We start from the raw sequence: 19,288 nt of genomic DNA on the forward strand, positions 1-19,288 counted from the left end.
GCCACATTTTCATTTTATCATGTTATAACTTGTATATTCAAGTTGTTTACTTCTTATGTACATATTTCTGTTGTAATTATAAATATTCATGTTTGTTTTGTACATCTAGATTACTGATGATGGAGTTTTGATTATTTCGAAACATTTAATAAATGCTTCCAATTATTATGTTTGGGTTTGCTTTACATTTTCCAAAACACAAGTTTATTACCTTTATACTTCTGTGATGACTACACAGGTAGAATAGGAATGTTCAAAACAATTGAAAAACTGCACTATAAAATAAAAAAGATAAATCTTGACAACCAATTGTTAACAGAATGCAAAACACAGTCACTAACTCTGAAGTTTCTTCAGCTAATACACACTAATAGAAACCTTCAAAACTCAGTAGCATTCTGTATTTGTCAAAAGAACTTCCTTGATGAAGAATTTGGATGGAAACACTGACACAAATTTCATCTCTAACCTAAACTGAATTCATTGCCAACTTCACGTGCTGGCTGGACTTCAACCACCTAACAACATAATTCACAGATCTCTCCTTACAAAGTCATATTTAACTGCAGTAACATCAACTTAAATGACAATCAGAAAAATAACTAGCTAAAGGACTGAACTTCTCCATATTCTCCCCAAAACTCAGTTATGCCAATTAACTATCTCTGTGAATCCATGTACTGGAACATAAAATGTTTAATCTATTTTCTTCAGGAATGCTTCTAAACTAGCATGAGAACTGTTCACTGCTAAGTTAAAAAAAAACTAATAACTATAACACATGCAGGATATCCTCAAACTCTCCAGAAATAAAAATATCACCATCACCCAACTGGACAAAGGAAAACAGAGTTGTTACTATCAACAAAACTGACTATGTTATGAAAATGCTTGACATGCTTAATGAGCACAGAAAGTTCAAACTTATAACCAAAGAAACATTAACCCATACTTTAGGACTAGAAGAAAAACCTCAGATTTCTTTGAAACCAAAAGGTAAATAAATATTTCTGATTGTATTTACAGCAATTTACATCTTACAGGCTCCTAACATGAAGTATTATAAGAGTTCACAAACCAGATACCTCCCTATGACCTATTCCTTCTGCCTTAGGCACTCACAGTTGTAACTTAGCTAAATTTGTTGTATCCATCTTAAAACCTCTTACTAGGAATGAATAAACAACACCTAACTTCTTCTCACTTTGCCAAGAAACAAGTCAACTTCCACCTCTTAACAGTCTTGTGATGGCTAGTTTCAATATTATTTCTCTTTTTATTAATGTTCCCCTGGCCAAAACTATTACTATTACACTGTGTAGTCTCTTTGCTAAAAAAAACATTCTTTTCAACAGACTCTCTAAATCCAATTTAAAATATATGCTTGAACTCTCACTTAAAGACTCTCTATTCCTCTTTAATAATACTTTATATGAGCAGGTAGTTGTTGTTGCTATGGGCTCCTTCCTGGATCCTACACTTGCCAACATTTTTCTGTCACCACAAACATAACTGGATTAACAACTGTCCTTTAAGCTTCAACCTATTCTATAAGGAAAGTATGTTAATGATATTTCCCTTATTTCTCACCATACTCATCATATCTAACACTTTCTTGAGTATCTTAATTTACAACATCCCTCCATACACTTCACTCATAAAACTAAGACAAAGAACTATTTCCTTTCTAGACATTCTTGTTAATCATGATGCTAACTGTTTTTCATTTCCTGTCTATTATAAAAATACACTTACTGGCTTTTTCACTCAGTATGACAGTTTTATACCTTTCTTTTTCAAACAGTCTTATTCACTGCCTACTAAATAGGGCCTACAGTCTTACCTTGAAATGGCTACCCAAAGCATTTTAAGAGAAAATAACTTCCTCATTCTTAATCAATGCATTTATCAAACCATCTATGGTATACACTGTACCCAAACTTCCCTTAAATACCTGCTTACCATATCTAGGGAGATACAGCTCCCTCATTACAAAACAGTTGAAATAATTATGTAAACACTTACTATCCTCAAATATACCTGAAAGTTATTAAGAAACCCACATTCACACTAACAGATTTTTCTGCTACAAAGATAATTTGGTGACTGCCAATTATTTCACATCTCATCATTTTATACAAGTATGGAGACTGTCAGGCCTCCTATATAGGTGAAACCACATGCCAACTTAAAGTACAAGCATGTGAACACATGGGCATATCTATAAAAACTGGTAAAAAGGTTATGAAACCCTCCCATCTCTGCTATCTATAAGTAAAATACAGAAACAGGGTATCTGATTTCTCTCTCCAAATTCTCTAAACAGGCAAACATTACACATAAAAACTCTTTCTGTCTCTAAATAATACATATTCTCATTTGATTTAAATTTATTTTAATTTCACTATTTAATTTGTGTTACACAAGTTTCATGTTCTTGTTATACCTTTTATATTCAAATTATTTACTTTTAATTTATTTCAAATTATACCATATTTCTGTTGCATTTTTAACTGTTTGTTTTGTACCTCTAGATTACTGATGTTGAATAAAAATGCTTCATATTATGATGTTTGTGTTTTGCCTTATTACTACATTAAGCTTTTCAAACAATGAACAGATTACTAGTAGATCTTAAAACAAAGGTAAAAGTAACAACTTGCATTTAAACCAATAATAACTGATCAGGTTAGAAAATGACTTAAAACAATGGTGAGGTAAATTTTTTATTTAGAAAAACATCAACATTTTCTTTTACCAATCTATCCACATGTATGCATAAAACTATTATCTTTTACCTCTCACAAATATGTAATGCAGCACTCTAAACAAAATTCAAGAAGTGACTAAATTATTTGAGTGTTGTTAAGCTTCAACTAATACATATGTGCAAAAAAAGCCTTGTAAATGCCACTCCTATCTTGTCTGCATTGTTTTTGAAGGATTGATACTAGCCATACCTATGTTTACCTGCTTTTTTTCAAGTTTTTCTTTATGAATTTGCTTGTTTTTCGTTGTTTTTTTAATGCAACGTTTCAAAAGATACAGGAAAACTGAATTTATAACCAATATTAAATACAAAGAGGCTCCAACTGTAACATTTATTGTTTATCTATTAATGACTGGTAATTCCCGTTTCATTCTGTACATAAGCATTTCTGAGGAATAACATATTTCTGTAAGAAAGTTCATTTCAGAGGGTATTAATAACATTATTTACACCAGAATTATGATTTTTTTTAAAACTGCTACAAATTAATAATACTTATAGAAGTGGATAATCCATCTGAAAGTATGTCACCTCAGTGAAATTAGTTAATATGATGGTTTCTGTGTTATCATGTAATAAGAGATGGAGCAGAAAGAAGAACAAGAAATTCAAACTTTTTGCCATGATATTTAAATCATTATTTGAACTGGTTACTCAGTCAGTTTGTTTGTTTGAATTTTGTACAAAGCTACACAAGGGCTATCTCTGACTGCTGTCCCTAATTTAGTAGTGCAAGACTACAGGGAAGACAACTAGTCATCACTACCCATGATCAACTCTTGGACTACTCTTTTACCAATGATTAGTGGGATTGACCATCACATAATAACACCCTCATGGTTGCAAGGAAAAGCACGCTTGGTGTAACAGGGATTTGAAACTGCAACTCTCAGACTGAGTCAAGCATCTTAACCACTTGGCTTGAAAGCCTGTGTATTTTTGTAACATTTTTGGATATATATATATATATATATATATATATATTTAATTTCAATTTTAACAATACCGAGAGATTATAGGAATATAACTACACAATTAAAACTGAAGAAAAGACTTTAAGGTCTTCTGTAAATGTAATTCTACAAAAATGCATATTCTAACTGAAGAAAAAGTTAGGACACCCCCACATTTATTCCCACTTAAAATGGCTCAACTCACACACAGGTGTATCACACCAGGTGCACATGATTAGAAGATTGTTACTCAGCATTTTAAATGGGGCTTGCCCTATTTAAACCTCAGACATTTAGTTTGGTGTGCTCCTGACTGTTGAAGTGAGAGTGAGCACCATGGTAAAAGCAAAAGAGCTGACTGAGGCCTTCAGAAAGAAAATTGTAGCAGCTTATGAATCTGGTAAGGGATTTAAAAAGATCTAAAGAGAATCTGAAATCAGCCATTCCACTGTCTGGAAAATAGTCAACAAGTAGAGGGCTTTCAAAACAACTGCCAACATATCCAGGTCTGGTCGTCCAAGCAAGTTCACCCCGAGAGCAGACTGCAAGATGCTAAAAGAGGTCTCCAAGCACCCTAACATGTCATCACGGGACCCACAGCAGGCTCTGACTACTGTTGATGTGAAAGTGCATGCCTCCACAATCAGAAAGAGACTGCACAAGTGTAACTTGCATGGGAGGTGTGCAAGGAGGAAGCCTTTGCTCTCTAAGAGAAACATGAAGGCCAGACTGAAGTTTGCCAGAGAGAATGTAGACAAAGACCAGGACTTCTGGAATAATGTTCTTTGACAGATGAGTCCAAAATTGAATTATTTGGTCACCAGAACAGAGGACATGTTTGGCATAAACCAAATACAGCATTCCAGGAAAAGATCCTCATACCAACTGTGAAGCATGGAGGTGGAAGTGTCATGGTTTTGGGCTGGTTTGCTGCAGCAAAACCTGGACAGCTCACAATCATAGAATCCATCATGAATTCTACTGTGTGTCAGAGGGTGCTTGAGGATCATGTGAGACCATCTGTACTAAAATTAAAGCTGAAGCAGAACAGGACCCTACAACATGACAATGACCCAAAACATACCAGTAAATCCACCAAGGAAGGGCTGAAAACTAAGAAATGGAAAGTCCTGGAATGGCTGAGTTAAAGCTCAGGTCTTAATCCCATTGAGATGCTGTAGGGTGACTTGAAACAGGCTGTACATGCAAGAAACCCCTCAAACATCTCGCAGTTGACAGGACAGAATTCTGCATTGAGGAGTGGGAGCAAACTTTCTTCAGACCAATGTCAGAGACTAGTAGATGGCTACAAGAAGCATCTCACAGCAGTTATTTCAGCCAAAGGGGGTAACACTAACTACTAGGGGGGTAGGGTGTCCTAAGATTTTTCCTCATTTAGAATATGCATTTTTTAGAATTACATTTACAGAAGATCTTGAAAAGTCTTTTCTTCAGTTTTAATTGTTTAGTTATATTCCTATAATCTCTCAGTATTGTTGAAATTGAGATTAAATATCTATATATCCAAAAATGTTACAAAAATACAAGGCTTTCATAGGGTGTCCTAAATTTTTCACATGACTGTAGATATTGCTATAAAAGAAAATACTGTACAGTATTTTAAAGTTTTGATGACCTACTGAGGAAATATTTAAAATCCCATTTTTATGAACAATCCAAGCCATCCCTACACAGACAGTATTACTGCCTCCTTATGACAAAAAACAGGTAGGAATAACTTAACACTTGTGAAAAGTTCAAGTATCATTACTATTAAATAAACTTTTCTTACACTGGATTAACTTCCAAGATTCCTAGATAATTCCCACTTTTCCACATCTTGTAGTTATGTGTGGTTTTCCATGCCATTACAAAATTGGAATTAAATTCTTCAGCCTCCTTACCACCATCTGTATAAAATCCAAAAGAATACAAATCATTGAATCATTTGTGTGGTGACCTTACTGTGTTTTATACAAACATTCTATTCACTAGCTGTCACATTCTAATCAATTCCTTCTTTGTATTTATACACTCATTTGTTTTTATTCTCTTGAAAGAAAAGAAAGGTAGACCTTCTTCACAAAAAAGAGAAAGGGATAATTTTTGACAAAAATGTTTCAAAAGCACAGAATGTGAATTATGTCCAACATGAAATTTTGCTTAGCTGAAAACTGTTTAAAAATAAAAGCTAAACTGTAAATAAATTAAAATAAGTTCATTAATATTAATTAAGTATGCAAAAAAGTCCCATAATACTAGTATGCAAAAATGTTTTATCTTATAACTGAAGTTTTTGATGTGCCATAAAACTTAAAAGCTTCTTAATCCATTTATTTTTTGTAACTTTTTTAATTATCTTATAAAAATCCAAGAAACACATGGATAAAAGTTTTTACCAGCCTAGAGCCCTGTGCCAAGTGCTAAAGCTAACTTTGAATTTTATTTAAATTTTTAATAATACAAACTTTACATGACAAAGATAAACATGAAGCAAAAATTAATTTTAAAAAGGATTATTGTACCTTCTAGCTGTGATGTCCGTAGTAGGCTTAATAAATACAGTTTAAATTGGGCTCTCACCCATTCTTCACCACCTTCCCAACCTGAAAATATTAAAATAACTACTAAGTTCAGATATTCTCATTATGTTACATTGTTCATAATCGTAAACCAATCCAAATTTTAATAAAAATCTAATATAAATAAAATCTGAAATGTTGGTTTTAACCTACACCAAGAGTTGAACCACATTGATTATGGGAGTTTAAGGCTTGTAACACGTAGGAATGTTTTGCATATAGAGGACACCTGGGTGCATGTAACACATCATATTAGAAGTTTTTTTTTTGGCAAGCATACACAGACAGCCTCAGGTTCTTTATCTCTGTTGTAGTTTAGCTTCAAGAAGTTCATGAAAATTTTTAATTATTTATAGCTTAATTCAAAAGTCAGTTAAATTATAGCATATTACATTCTAATACTATATTTATTTGTATTTTAAAATACATATTTCTAACCTAGGTGAATTTCTATTTGAACAACTAGTTTAGTGTAAAAAATTTAGGACTTGTTTACAGTTGCAAAGATCATCTGAATCATGTACTTTTTGTGTTGTTTATTACAGATGGTTGATTGTCTTTTGCTATAATCTATTGTTTTTGACAGAGGGTGGCAGCACATGCACAGGAAATAATAAAATGAAAAGAAAACTTAAAAAGGCTAGCAGTTGAAACTGTGAAGATTAAAAAAATTTGAAAAACAGCAAAGAATAAACAAGTATTGTTCATCTTATTTCATATTTTTCAACTTTCACAGTGTTTGATGATTTCAGTACAGCTAACGTTAGGGCAGAGATAATAACCAATAAGATACAAAGTTTTACCAGAAAAACAAAACAAAAAAACACTTCATATTCATTTATGAAGTTCTAGGGATGCTACAAATGAAATACAAAACTGTAAGATAAACTAAACTACATATGTAACAACCCTCTGCTCCCTTCCAACCTTCCACTCTTTTATCCAATTAGCTAACTTATCCCCTAAACCTACAGAGATAATTTTTTACAAGTCTATTATGTGGTACCTTGTCAAATGCCTTCTGAAAACTGAGATACAAAGTTAAAAATTCCTATACTGAAAATGTAAACTTTTTATTACACATGCTACAAGACTTCTTTCTACACCACCTCTACTGGAATCAAATTATTCCAACATGTCTCTAATGTAAATCATCATGCATCAATTTTCCACCAATACACTCACATGTGGCTCCTTCTGTGCACTTCTATCAAACTATCACTTAGAAGTTTAATAAATAATGGAAGCATTAGTCATGAGTGGGAAACTATAGTAAGTATAGGCAGAAGGAAGTACCTGTTGGAAATATAGTTTCAGTATAGGAAAATTATAACCTTTGATACAGTAATTCTCCTCTCACAAGATTAGCTAGAAGGATTAAATTAGGAGGAGGAACCTGTGCAAGGAAAGAACAGATGTACCCCTAAAACATCTTCTGCAGATGAAAGAATATGACGAGAAGAGACAGACTGTATTACTTCTGATCCAGGTATACTCTTTGCCCATATGTGTAATGTATAAGAGGAGCACATCTGAATGGAAATGAATGCATCAGGAAAGTGGTCCTATCTGGAGAAAGATATTGTAACTCAATCCTACAATCAAAAAAGTGGGTAAATTAGAATGTATTCAATGATGGAGAGTCACTATGACATGGCAAGCAATACTCAGTAAGTCAGCTACATCCAGACAAAGGTAGAATGAGAATCATACAATCCTCTCTTCAAACCTAAGAACTAGGGAATTAAAAACCACTCCAATTCCTGGGTACAAAACAGGATTAGCTCTGATCTATCATTTCAGAAATTTGACATCTGGTACCAAAAGATGTCTACTATATGCAATCAATTCTCTCAACCATGAAACAGGTTAGAACCTTCCATATGGCAGTAACATCCCCATAAAAAGAGAACATGAGGGGAAGCCAAGGACAGAAACCAGAACAGTCCCACATACTACATCTGTGATCCACAAAAAAGATGGAGGAAATTGAGGACGGAAGACAGACAACCCAAAACTTGTGCATGAACTTACAGTGATTGGTTCACTCTAAGTCCAAAACCAGACCACAGGGTATTAACATCCATGAGGTGGTAGGATGAAGGATTCCACTTGAAGAGGTGAACTACATTTTCAGCAGTTCAACTCCAGTGGTTATATTAGTGGTATCAGGAGGCAGCTCAACTCTTGTAGGGGCCAAGTCTCATCTACATTAGCAGAACACCACCATCCTATTCTCAACTGAATGTTTATAGCCATCTTTTTGTCAAATCCATTTAGGAAGGTGCCTCATGGTCGACCATTCTAACTACTTGGAATCCAAAACAGTGCAATGGGTGATCAAGAAACTTTACATTGAAAAGCTAACCATAGAGATTTATTCAACTGAGGCATAGTAGGGATGGGCAGCTATCCACTTTTGCTTTATCCATGAAGTTCATGGATGGTAAGGTCTGAAATGGGAATATTTATGAAACAAAATACTGCAAGGTTATTTGCATACAAGCAATCTTGTGAAACACTCCATCTCAAAAGGTGAAGAATGTGCAAAGCCATAAAAAAGGAAAGCGACAGTCAACACGATGTACAGTACAGATTTAGTGTTAAAGAATACCTGGTCAGTTACCATTTGCCACAGAGTGGGATACTTGTAATGAAAGTTTGAAACATAGGCTCTGTAAGAAAAGAAAGTATTAGTAACAACATACCAAGTGTTGAAGTTTCATTGAAGTATGAAGTACAGCCACAGGTGGAAGGCAAAAACCAGAAGAATTCACAACTATGATATGATGATAAAAAGAAGGGTAGATGGACATGTTAGTGTTAGTCCACATGTCTGCTTGCAGAATGTCCTTCAAAGGCAAACAAAGATAAGACATGAGGGACAATATTAGATATCAGATTTAATGAGAGATAACATGGAACAACATATGGTAGGAAGGGGACAAAAAGACTTATACCTACAGGAGCTCATACTGCATCCAACTGCTAAAGATAAAAGCAGATAGACCTCTAGTGGACGAGAGTCACCACAGAATGCAGAGGTGAAAACAAGAACCAAGGAATGAAGCTGTGCTGGCCATGTACCAATGAAGAGCATGTAGAGGTCAGTAACGTATATTTTGATCTGAACGGGGTTGGGTGGGTGACAAAGAGACATAATGAGGATATATGGTGTGTGTGTGTGTGTGTGTGTGTGTGTGTGTGTGTGTGTGTGTGTGTGTGTGTGTGTGTGTGTGTGTGTGCGTGTGTGTGTGTAACAACAATGCCAAACAAGTCAGCTTACCAATGTCGACACCCAAAGGGAAGGAGAAGGAAATACATTTTAAGGAACAGATGAAAGAAAGAACACAATGAAATAGGTTTCAACTGAGGTAAAGTAATGGAATATCACAATTCTGAAGAGCAGGTCACTGAAGAAGTTAACAAATCTAAAAGGAATGGATTAATATTGTAAAGATGGGTGAGAGAAAAATCCCATAGTAATGAGAAAGACAAAAAGAGATTTGATAAAGTTGCCCAATAACATGAAATTGAGGAGATTGAGCAGGAGGAAATCTCCAAGGCAAAGCCCATTGTGACGGACAATCCATTTTTTGCTGATACACTTCCAAGGAGGAAAGACAGGAGGATTGAGCCAAATAAAACTACTTGACGGATGAAAGCAAATCTACTTGTGAAGGACTAGAACAAGGCAGACGTGAAGATGGAGGATACAGAATTGGTGACTAGGATTAATAAAAGAGTTTGAGCAGCAGCAGAAGTGATACAGGAGGAAATAACTGCAGTTGGAATAAATAAGGAAATAATGGTTAAGCCAGCTAATAGGGAGAGATCAGAAGGACCTGGCACAGGATGGAATAGATAAGGGAAACAACCCAATGAAGCAACTGGGTAGGAGAATACACATATGGGAATTTGTGGGACTAATCCTGGCTGAAGGCATCTATAGCCAAAGTCTGAAGTACTGGACACCAAAAGAGGGAGTGGTGACGAATGAATCAATGTTAGGAAAACCCCACAGATTGCAAAGCCACCTGAAAACAAGAGGGAGGGACCACTTTATCAGGTCAATCTTGTCAGGGTGGGATAGATGATTTATCATGAGGTTGATAGCACCTGTGACATGACACAAATTAATTGAATGCATTGCACTTTGGTCCTATACAGGAGATCCAATGTTTAAAAACAGTGAGATTTTGGCCATGTGCCATCTTGGTGATTGATATAAGCCATCACTGTTAAATTGTCAGAACAAATTATCACCAGTCAATGTCTGACAATCAGAAGAAAGTGATCCAAAAATCCACAAATGTCTAGGAGCTCTAGGACATTGACAGATAAAGAATATTCATTGAGAGATTAACAACCAGAAGCCTCTTGGGGATTAACACATGCACCCCATCCCTAAAGTGATGGTTCCATAAACAGATGTAAATCCAGACAAAAGAAGGGCACAGAACACTGCTAATACGAGTCTTGTCCAATCACAAAAAAAAAAAAAAGATAATGTAGGAGGAATGGTAAAGGGAGCATCCAAGGAATTCTTAGCAAAGTTACACTGACCATACTGAGTCCAATGAATAAGAATTCATGTTCACATGGCCAAAAGGGATTAGCGGTGTCACAAAAGATTACCTTTCCAAAAGTGACATAACTTTGCATGCAGGAAATGAGGGAACATACAGAGCATGGCAAACTGACAATTTCACAGAAGAGTCAGATGGGAGAAGATTGGGCCCTACTGAGATGACTATTGAAAAAGAAAACCAAATGCACAAGGTATTGGGTAGGATAGATAAAAAGACTTCTTCAATTTGATCAACCAGCCTATTCAGTCGGTCAACTTCTGTTTGAAATGGGCCAGAAGTAGCCAATTATCCATGTAAAAATAGAAATGAAGCCCCAGGGATTTAAGATGAAGAGCAAAAGCTCTCACCACTCAACAAAACACATAAGAAACAAAATCCAGCCCAAAGGGCAGGGTACAAAATTCATACACCATTCCTTGATGGATGAACTGAAGATAAGGATGAAATGGTACTGAGGTGAGAATATGCAGATAAGCTTTGGAGATGTCTATCTCGGTCATCCATAAACCTGGAGAAAATGCATAGGAGGGTGAATAAAACAACAAAAGTGAAATAGATCAATTACAAGCTTCAAGACGAGAGTAAAACCCTGAAGAGGAATGAGGAACAGGAGTGATAGCCCATTAGGTTACGAGGTCCTGAATCACCTCTGATAGATGCTGGCAAGTTATGGGATCCCAAGGGGAAGACGAAAGAAACAGGTACCTGAGACAAGGGAGATGTGACAGTAATTGGAATGTCAAGTCCCTCTGACAAACTCTAAAGACCTCAAACATCGGTGGTGAAAGGATATCACCAATGAATGAAGGCTGCAGGTTGAGTTCTCATGAGGTACATACTCACCAGATTATCATAAAAGGAAAAAAACTGCCACAAAAAGAAGAGGCAGTTGAGTGCTTGGAAGGGGAAGGATGGGAAACTGGATTTAGCATCATTCACAGATATGACTGAGACAAATAGGTAACCAGGTGTTAAGGAGCAGATTGTTGCCCAATGCCATCAGACTCCAAAGATTCCAAGAAATATCAAAGAAGAAACATCTTAAAAACAGAGCTATTAGCAAATCCTAGATATAAAGAGCAGGTAAACTGTTTTAAGATAATATATCATCATGGCCTAAAAGATTCCAACAACAGATAAACCACATTGCAAAGCCCTTGCCAAAGATGACAAATGAGTGAAGGATGAAATGGGTGTCTTCAGAAACTCCCTCATGACTTCTGTAAGAGCTTCAGACAGAAGATAAATAGTGGAAAGGCCATGCAAAAGATTCATGAGGGTAAAACAAAGGTAGGAACATTTGGCATGGAACAATTTGGGTGAGACTAATGGGAGAGCTGGGACCTGCCCCCAAAATGGGTAAAACTGAACTCAAAAGTTATTGGTGAAGATATGAACAGTCAATCTTATGACATGCAAGGGCATACTGATAATCCGAAGTTCATTGGAGATGAAGCATACTAAAACCATCACTCAACTGAGAGGTAAATTGTTCAGCATAAATTACAAATGTTGAGAGACAGGTTAAAAAACCAAATAAATGTGGGAAGTATAGTCATGCAGTAATGAAGGACATGGGTCATAAGATATAGGGGCAAGAGACAAAACATCATATGCCTGAGAAATAATGTCCAAAAAGACCATAAAAGACCAGACAGAATCCTCAGGAAGGGTATGAAAAGACAGCACATTCAGAAGGGGATAAGAGGCAAAGTACTTGTTAGGCTGCCCAGGTTCCATATGTTCAGAAGAAAGTTAGGCAATGTGTGGAGGAAAAAGCTGACCCATATAATATTCAAATTCTCTGCAAATAAATGTAGACAAATCTCCTCATGGATCTCCACCACCTGAAACCTGTGGTAAAGTGCTTGTAAAATATAAAAACACCTAAGTGGTGACATTATCACTGGAATTCCTGTTGTTGTAGAAGAGAAAAGTAGTTGAAGTAACAATAAATGCAACCAGAATAAGTATGCCTTACTGCTTTCAAATGTTTTTAAATATGTTAAATTGAAACCATTTAATAACTAATTCAATTGAAAACACTAATCAGACAAAAGAAAGATGCTCAAGTGCAAGTGCTACCAAACAAGAGGTAATAGTTCAGTAGCAATGTACAGAGGGAGTCATGTGTCATGTTATTGTACTACACTCCTATTGGTGAAGTGATGCATGATGCTTTACATTAGTAACAAGTTGGAATCATTTGATTCAAATAGGGGATGTAAAAGGTTTGTGGCATGAGTAATTAAAAAGTTTGCATACAGAGAGTATCAACAAACGGGAATGGCTAATCTTGTGAGTGGAGAAAAGTACTATATTGAAATCTACACCATTGCTTATCTATGTAAGCAGTAATCTCTTCAAAGAATGTCGAAAGATTTACACTATTTTATTTTAGTAAAACCTTAAATTTCTAAACTATGACTTTATAAATCATCATTTTTCAGGGTACCCAACACTTCTACCCACAATGATATAAGAATAATGATGAGTAACTAATTACTGGAACAATTATCTCATCCATTGAAAAAAGGAGAAACATTAACCAACCTCCAATCCTCCAGTACCCACCCACTATTCAAAAACTGACAAAAAAGTAGTAGCAAGTTGCTCACAAAGCCAATCCTTAATCTCCTTCAAAACCCTTGGATAAATATTATCAGGTCCAGAAGCCTTATCATTGATACATTTTATTCTTAACATGAAAATCATCGTACAATCAAACCTGACTCAGTGAAGACTTCAGGGATTCACAAACAAATCATTAGTAGGGATACTTTATTCAAAAAGGCTAATTTTTTGTGTACAACAGACTTGTAATGGTTACTAAAAGCTTATCAAATTTTGTAAAGCTACATTTAGTTAATTGAGAACCACAGTAAAAATACTATGTATAGCATCACAGATAACAGGTTGGTTTAACTGACCAACATGACACAGACAGTTAAAGTGTACTTTATATCTGTTGATTTGTAGTTTACAGTTTTAAATAAAGACATCAAGATGACAGCCCAAGTCCAACACCATTAGTTTACATTATGAGTAGATAAATTATTTAGCATGGAAAAGTTATAATAATTAAAAAGCAAAATTTTACAGATGTTTTTATAATTGTATCTGGAACAAATATTATATCATGCTTTGTAAAAATTCAAATACAAAACTTTTTGAAGAATCTATAACAACATTCAAGCTGTATTAACCTTTATAACATTATTTATTTATTAATCTATTACCTGAATCACTCTTTGATAATGTGCCTTACAATCAAGTATATCCAAACATACAAGAAAAACATTTGTGCAAATTTGAATTTGTAGATAAAATATAAACATTTAAACTACTATATTGTTCTTCAAGCCCACCTGTTCCATCCAAAAAAATATCCCTGCTTTCATCACTAACATGTTTGACCAAGTAATCAGCAAATCGTAAATCTTCTGTAGTTAGATGGAGTTGTTTCTGGAGTTCTGCATCAAAAATATCAATTCTTGAATCTTCAATCTGAAAAATAGTTTATTTATAAGTCAAACAAATTAAAACTTACCAGTTTAACATACTTACATTCACAGGTTTTACATGAACAATGTACATGTAATTCAATTATATTCTGAAATAACTTTATAAATGGCACTAAATTAGTGTAACACATTTTCTTTCTTCATGATCCACAGAGGCTAATTGAAAAAGAAATACTGGGCTACAATTGTCAATTTCAAGAAACTGGGTGATAGTGATATAAGGATATGAGTTCTTAGCAGTTATATGAAATCCAACATCAAATTCTTTTGGGCACACTGTGCTCTTATGGCACTTTGGTAACTGTTAGTTACTATCCATCTTTGTTGAATTGAATTAGCATTATCTAGGTGTACTTTAACTACCGCCAGAACTACTAAAAGAAACTTTATTAATGTAAAAAAAAACAAAAAACTAATAAGCAAGCCACTAAAAAAAATTCTAAACAACTGTATATCACTCTTATTGTTAGTGTGACACTCTTGTCAATATTTTCATTACATTGACAGTCTTTTGGTTTCTCCTATACAATTACATTACTTTATTTTTGAACATTTACAAAGATCAGACCATTCCAGATTAAATGCTGACGTATGTGACACAAAAGATTTGAATAAGAGAAACTTGGCACAGTCCTAAGCTGCAAAGAAATTGACATGAGGTGTGCCCAGGCAAAAGCAAAGCTATCAAATGAAACTACAGAAAATTGTTTATAATATAAAATTATACTTATTTAACTAAATGGCATGCAAATGGTTATTGTAGCCTAGTCTCATTCTTAGCATGTGAAAATGAGAGTCACGAGGCAGTAAGATGGAAGAGAAATCTCATTATGACTGACATTCCATTGCATATCATTTTAGAAATTATGTTAATATATGGTGGATGCAAAGGATAGTGCTACAGTCAAAATATTGAATAAGGCATCTAAATGTAAGTTAGCACTGTTTTCTTATCACTTTTGTTTGCCTCTGAAAATGACAATTATTATCCTACAGTATAAAGCTAGTTCTTGTGAATCCATAAACAAGCTTTACACATAGCAAATCAATAAATATACATAAACACTTAAAACATAATTAATCTCTCCCTAAACAACATCTTTACATACTAGTTGTTTCTTTTCCATCTACACACAACTTGTCAAACATCATTTGAAACATTACAGAAAATAGATAATGGAAAGACAATGACTACTGATTCTGTATCTTGAAACAGCTGGTATGGATATTAAACTTTTATTAAAATAAAGTAGAGAACAATGTTTTGACCTCCTTAGGTCATCTTCAGGTTAATGTCAACCTGAAAATGAACTAAAAAAATCGAAACATTGTTCTCTACTTTATTTTAATAAAATTTTAACACCTATAACAGTTGTCTTGAGATACATTTTATTTCAAGTGGGTTTCTTGTCATCACAAACTATTGATTCTGCAGAGATTCTACTCAGAGTTTCACTGATCAACACTACTAAAATTCATTACTTACAGTATAACAACTAAGCATAAATAATTTCTGAAGTTATTTAAATAATGCTTTAAATTGAACATAAATTGAATGTAAAATTGAGTCATTTCATCCTTTTTCATATACTTAGTGTATGTTTACAAAATACACGTACAGAAAACTTATAAATTTTCCTTTTTAACATTTGTCCGTGATGAATATTTTAAGCTGTTTAAAAATTTTCATCATAATTTGTCTCTTTGAAATAACAGTTACTTACCTCTACTAATACATCAAAGAGATATTTCTTCTGTCTAAATAAAACATTGTTTGCTCCAACAACAAAGTTTCTGACATTGACATTGGTGAGGAGGTCCAGAAATGGCAAGGAAAGATATGGATGACACAGAGCTCCCTGAATAAGAATCAATTCAGTGTTACAATCCAGTGAAATACAAAATTGTAGGTAAATATTCAGTTAGTGCTGTACAGCACATATTACTAACACAAACACCTAATAGTTTCAAAATTATGATTTAGCAATAAAACAAGAAATTAAAACAAAGTTATTACTGTGCTATGTTATATAATAAGACCAATGGGTTGCCAAAACTCTTGCTTTGATATGGTTACATAACACTACCATACCTATTCTTTAAGCTATTCTATAAACTTGAAATTCTACATGCCCATACAAATAAATCAATCACCCTGCCATATATGCAAAACAGTGGTCATAAAAATTTGCTACTTTTGTACAATTCCTACTTCACCTTTTCTTCCTTTCATTAAATGAACATATTATATCTATTTAAGTTATTAGCTATGAAATCTGCAAATATGTTTACCAACAAACATAAGGTAGACATATTTTGGAAAAACAATGACAAATTAAATTGATAGGGAAGGTGAGCTTCCACACCAAGGATCCACATCATCGTGTGTCCAAATCCAGCACAAGTAGCACTATATTTGCTGAGAAATGAAAAAGCAGGGTATAGTAGGAAGGTGGAAAGCATAATAGAGATGTTATTCCACTTAATTACCAGATAGCACATGGAATGTATCATCCATTCCATGGTAAGAGAATGGTACCTAGCCACATATGTAAGGACTTATGTGATTTATGCAGCTCCAACCAGCATGACAGCTAAGAACCAACATCCTAAAGATGGTAAGAAGGAGTGTCCTAAGTCAGAATGGAAAATTGCATATTGACTGAATGCCTCATCCAACATCTGATGGCATTTAAAATTGTACATCAGGTTGGTAGTAGGATTAATATCATTATCATCTATACTGGCAGAATACCATTGCCCTGAGTGGGATTGAACATAGTTAGAGGGAAGTCTTACAGTGCAGAGTTAAAAATAATTATACCTCATCAGGCAACACTCATCTAAGTAACAAAAGCATATGCAAAGAAAAAGAAGCACTTATCTGTATAAAGAGAAATTTTGAAGTGCAAATGGAGACAGGAAGATGATGAAACTTTGAAGAATAATAAGTGGCTAAATGGTGGGGATAATGAGCAATAAAGGTACGGGGAGTGGTCTTTATACTATTCATTGATTCCTTCAATAGATAACAGGTATAAGCAACCATAGATATGATAAAATAAATTTGATTGTAAGATAAATGAAAAAATGAGAATCAGAGTTAGGAAATGATAATTTAGGTGAATCCAATCCAATCCATAAGGATAATGGGAGAAAGGTCATTTTTCTGAGAAGGATTACAAAGAATAAGTAATCAGAAGTGGGAATCATTCACTGCTCCAGCCAATGGATGTGGAATTTCTAGAAGATCAAACCATTATGAGTTGAAAAATTTAGATGGGTTGCAAAGGCATCCAAATTTCATACACTGCAATCATTGGGCATAAAGTTCCCAAAACACCCATAGGTCTAGTGATCATTTCATAAAGAGAACCCTATTGGACCATGACAAATGATCTGTGACAAAATAAAGGGACCTAGTATTTTAAGTCAACAAAAGAATTTGATGGCTGTAAGCCCAGTACAGGAGATTCAATGCCCAAAAATTAGAGGCCCTTCAACTGACTGCCCCTTGTATGGTGACGTGTAAGACCATTGTTGAATTGTTAGAAAGTACCATCACCAATCAAATTTAAAGATCCAGAAGAAAATAAACCAAAGCATGATGTACTATAAGGAGCTCCAACAGACTGGTAGGGAGAGAAAACTGGGAAAGTCCATTGTCCCAAAACCTTCCAGATAAGCAACCAAAAAGAGGGATACTGTAGATGAGGAACACCAATAATGGCATTGTCTCAATCCAACCAGAAGGAAAAGTTAATTTGTATGGAAGGAAGAGAGGGGCGTCCAAGTGATCCTGAACAATGCTTCACTAATCTAACAAAACCCACTAAAGGTGGGCATGATTGAGAGTGATTCCAGAGAAGCACATATCACAAGAAGAGAGAGAACCTTTATGTAGAAGAAGAATGTAGATGCTTCATAGCCCTAAACCAAAGGGGAGAAGGTTGGGCCCAAGAGAGTAGAAAATTGAACATTTCAAGATGAGCTAGGTATTATCTGGGGGTAAGGAAAGACTTCTCCATTTTTACCAACCAAGCCTAGCTACTTCTCTGAGTTGAAGCTAAGTATGAAAGGTAGACTTAGCCTGCGAGAAAGCTAGAAGTAGCCAGTTCGTGAGAAGAACCTGAAGAGAACGTGGATACAGAAAGACAGTGGACCAATCCAGACTTTGAGGGATTTTGCTAGAACCGTGAAGTTTGTGAATGGTGGAAAAAAAAGGCCCTGAGAATGTACAAGGCAAGCAAATGCCTGATAAGAAACATAGGAACCCAAGACCAGTCTAAACAGAAATGCCCAGAATTGAAAAAACACGTACATTGGGTAAATTAAAGATAATGTCAGGATGAAAAGTAGCAAGAATGTGAAGTTATACATGCAACACATTAAACTTCATCATCCACAAATGCAATGAAGGTTGAGATAGGACTCTATGGTGGAATGTGTGAGGACCAAGAAGTGGCTAAAAGATGACAGACTAATGTCAGGGCACCAGTCCCATCTTTTTGGGGGGCAACAAACATGTGGAAACAATATAAGAGAGACCTTCCTGTTCAATGACATTCTTACAAAGCAAGTCCCAAATTGACTCTGAAAGATACTGACCAGCAACAGGTACATGAGGAGGTTTGGTTTGTTGAATTTTGCACAAAACTATACAAGAGCTATCTGTGCTAGCCATCCCTAATTTAGCAGTGTAAGACTAGAAGGAAAGTAGCTAGTCATCACCACCAACTCAATGGCCAACTCTTGAGCTACTCTTTCACCTATAAATAGTAGGATTGACAGTCACATTATAACACCCACACAGCTGAAAGGGCGAACATGTTTGGTGTGACAGAGATTCGACTCAGACTGCAAGTTG

General features: G+C 34.9%; 1 protein-coding gene across 8 annotated transcripts in view; it reads right to left on the bottom strand.

Moving 5' to 3' along the window:
- Positions 1-19,288, bottom strand: part of LOC143233856 (late secretory pathway protein AVL9 homolog) — a 75,583-nt gene that overhangs the window by 12,810 nt on the left and 43,485 nt on the right. For all 8 annotated transcript variants that reach the window (XR_013018362.1, XM_076470643.1, XM_076470645.1 and 5 more), the window contains 4 exons: positions 16,146-16,280; positions 14,266-14,404; positions 6,249-6,329; positions 5,516-5,633 (listed from right to left, as the gene is read on the bottom strand). Coding sequence is in view for 7 of the 8 variants with exons in the window: in XM_076470643.1 (XP_076326758.1) it covers positions 5,516-5,633; positions 6,249-6,329; positions 14,266-14,404; positions 16,146-16,280 (473 nt within the window). In the remaining variant the exon portion in view is untranslated. The remainder of the gene's footprint in view (positions 1-5,515; positions 5,634-6,248; positions 6,330-14,265; positions 14,405-16,145; positions 16,281-19,288) is intronic.

The sequence above is a fragment of the Tachypleus tridentatus genome, chromosome 12 (genome assembly GCF_004210375.1).
Source record: "Tachypleus tridentatus isolate NWPU-2018 chromosome 12, ASM421037v1, whole genome shotgun sequence".
In the NCBI taxonomy this organism is placed as follows: domain Eukaryota; kingdom Metazoa; phylum Arthropoda; class Merostomata; order Xiphosura; family Limulidae; genus Tachypleus; species Tachypleus tridentatus.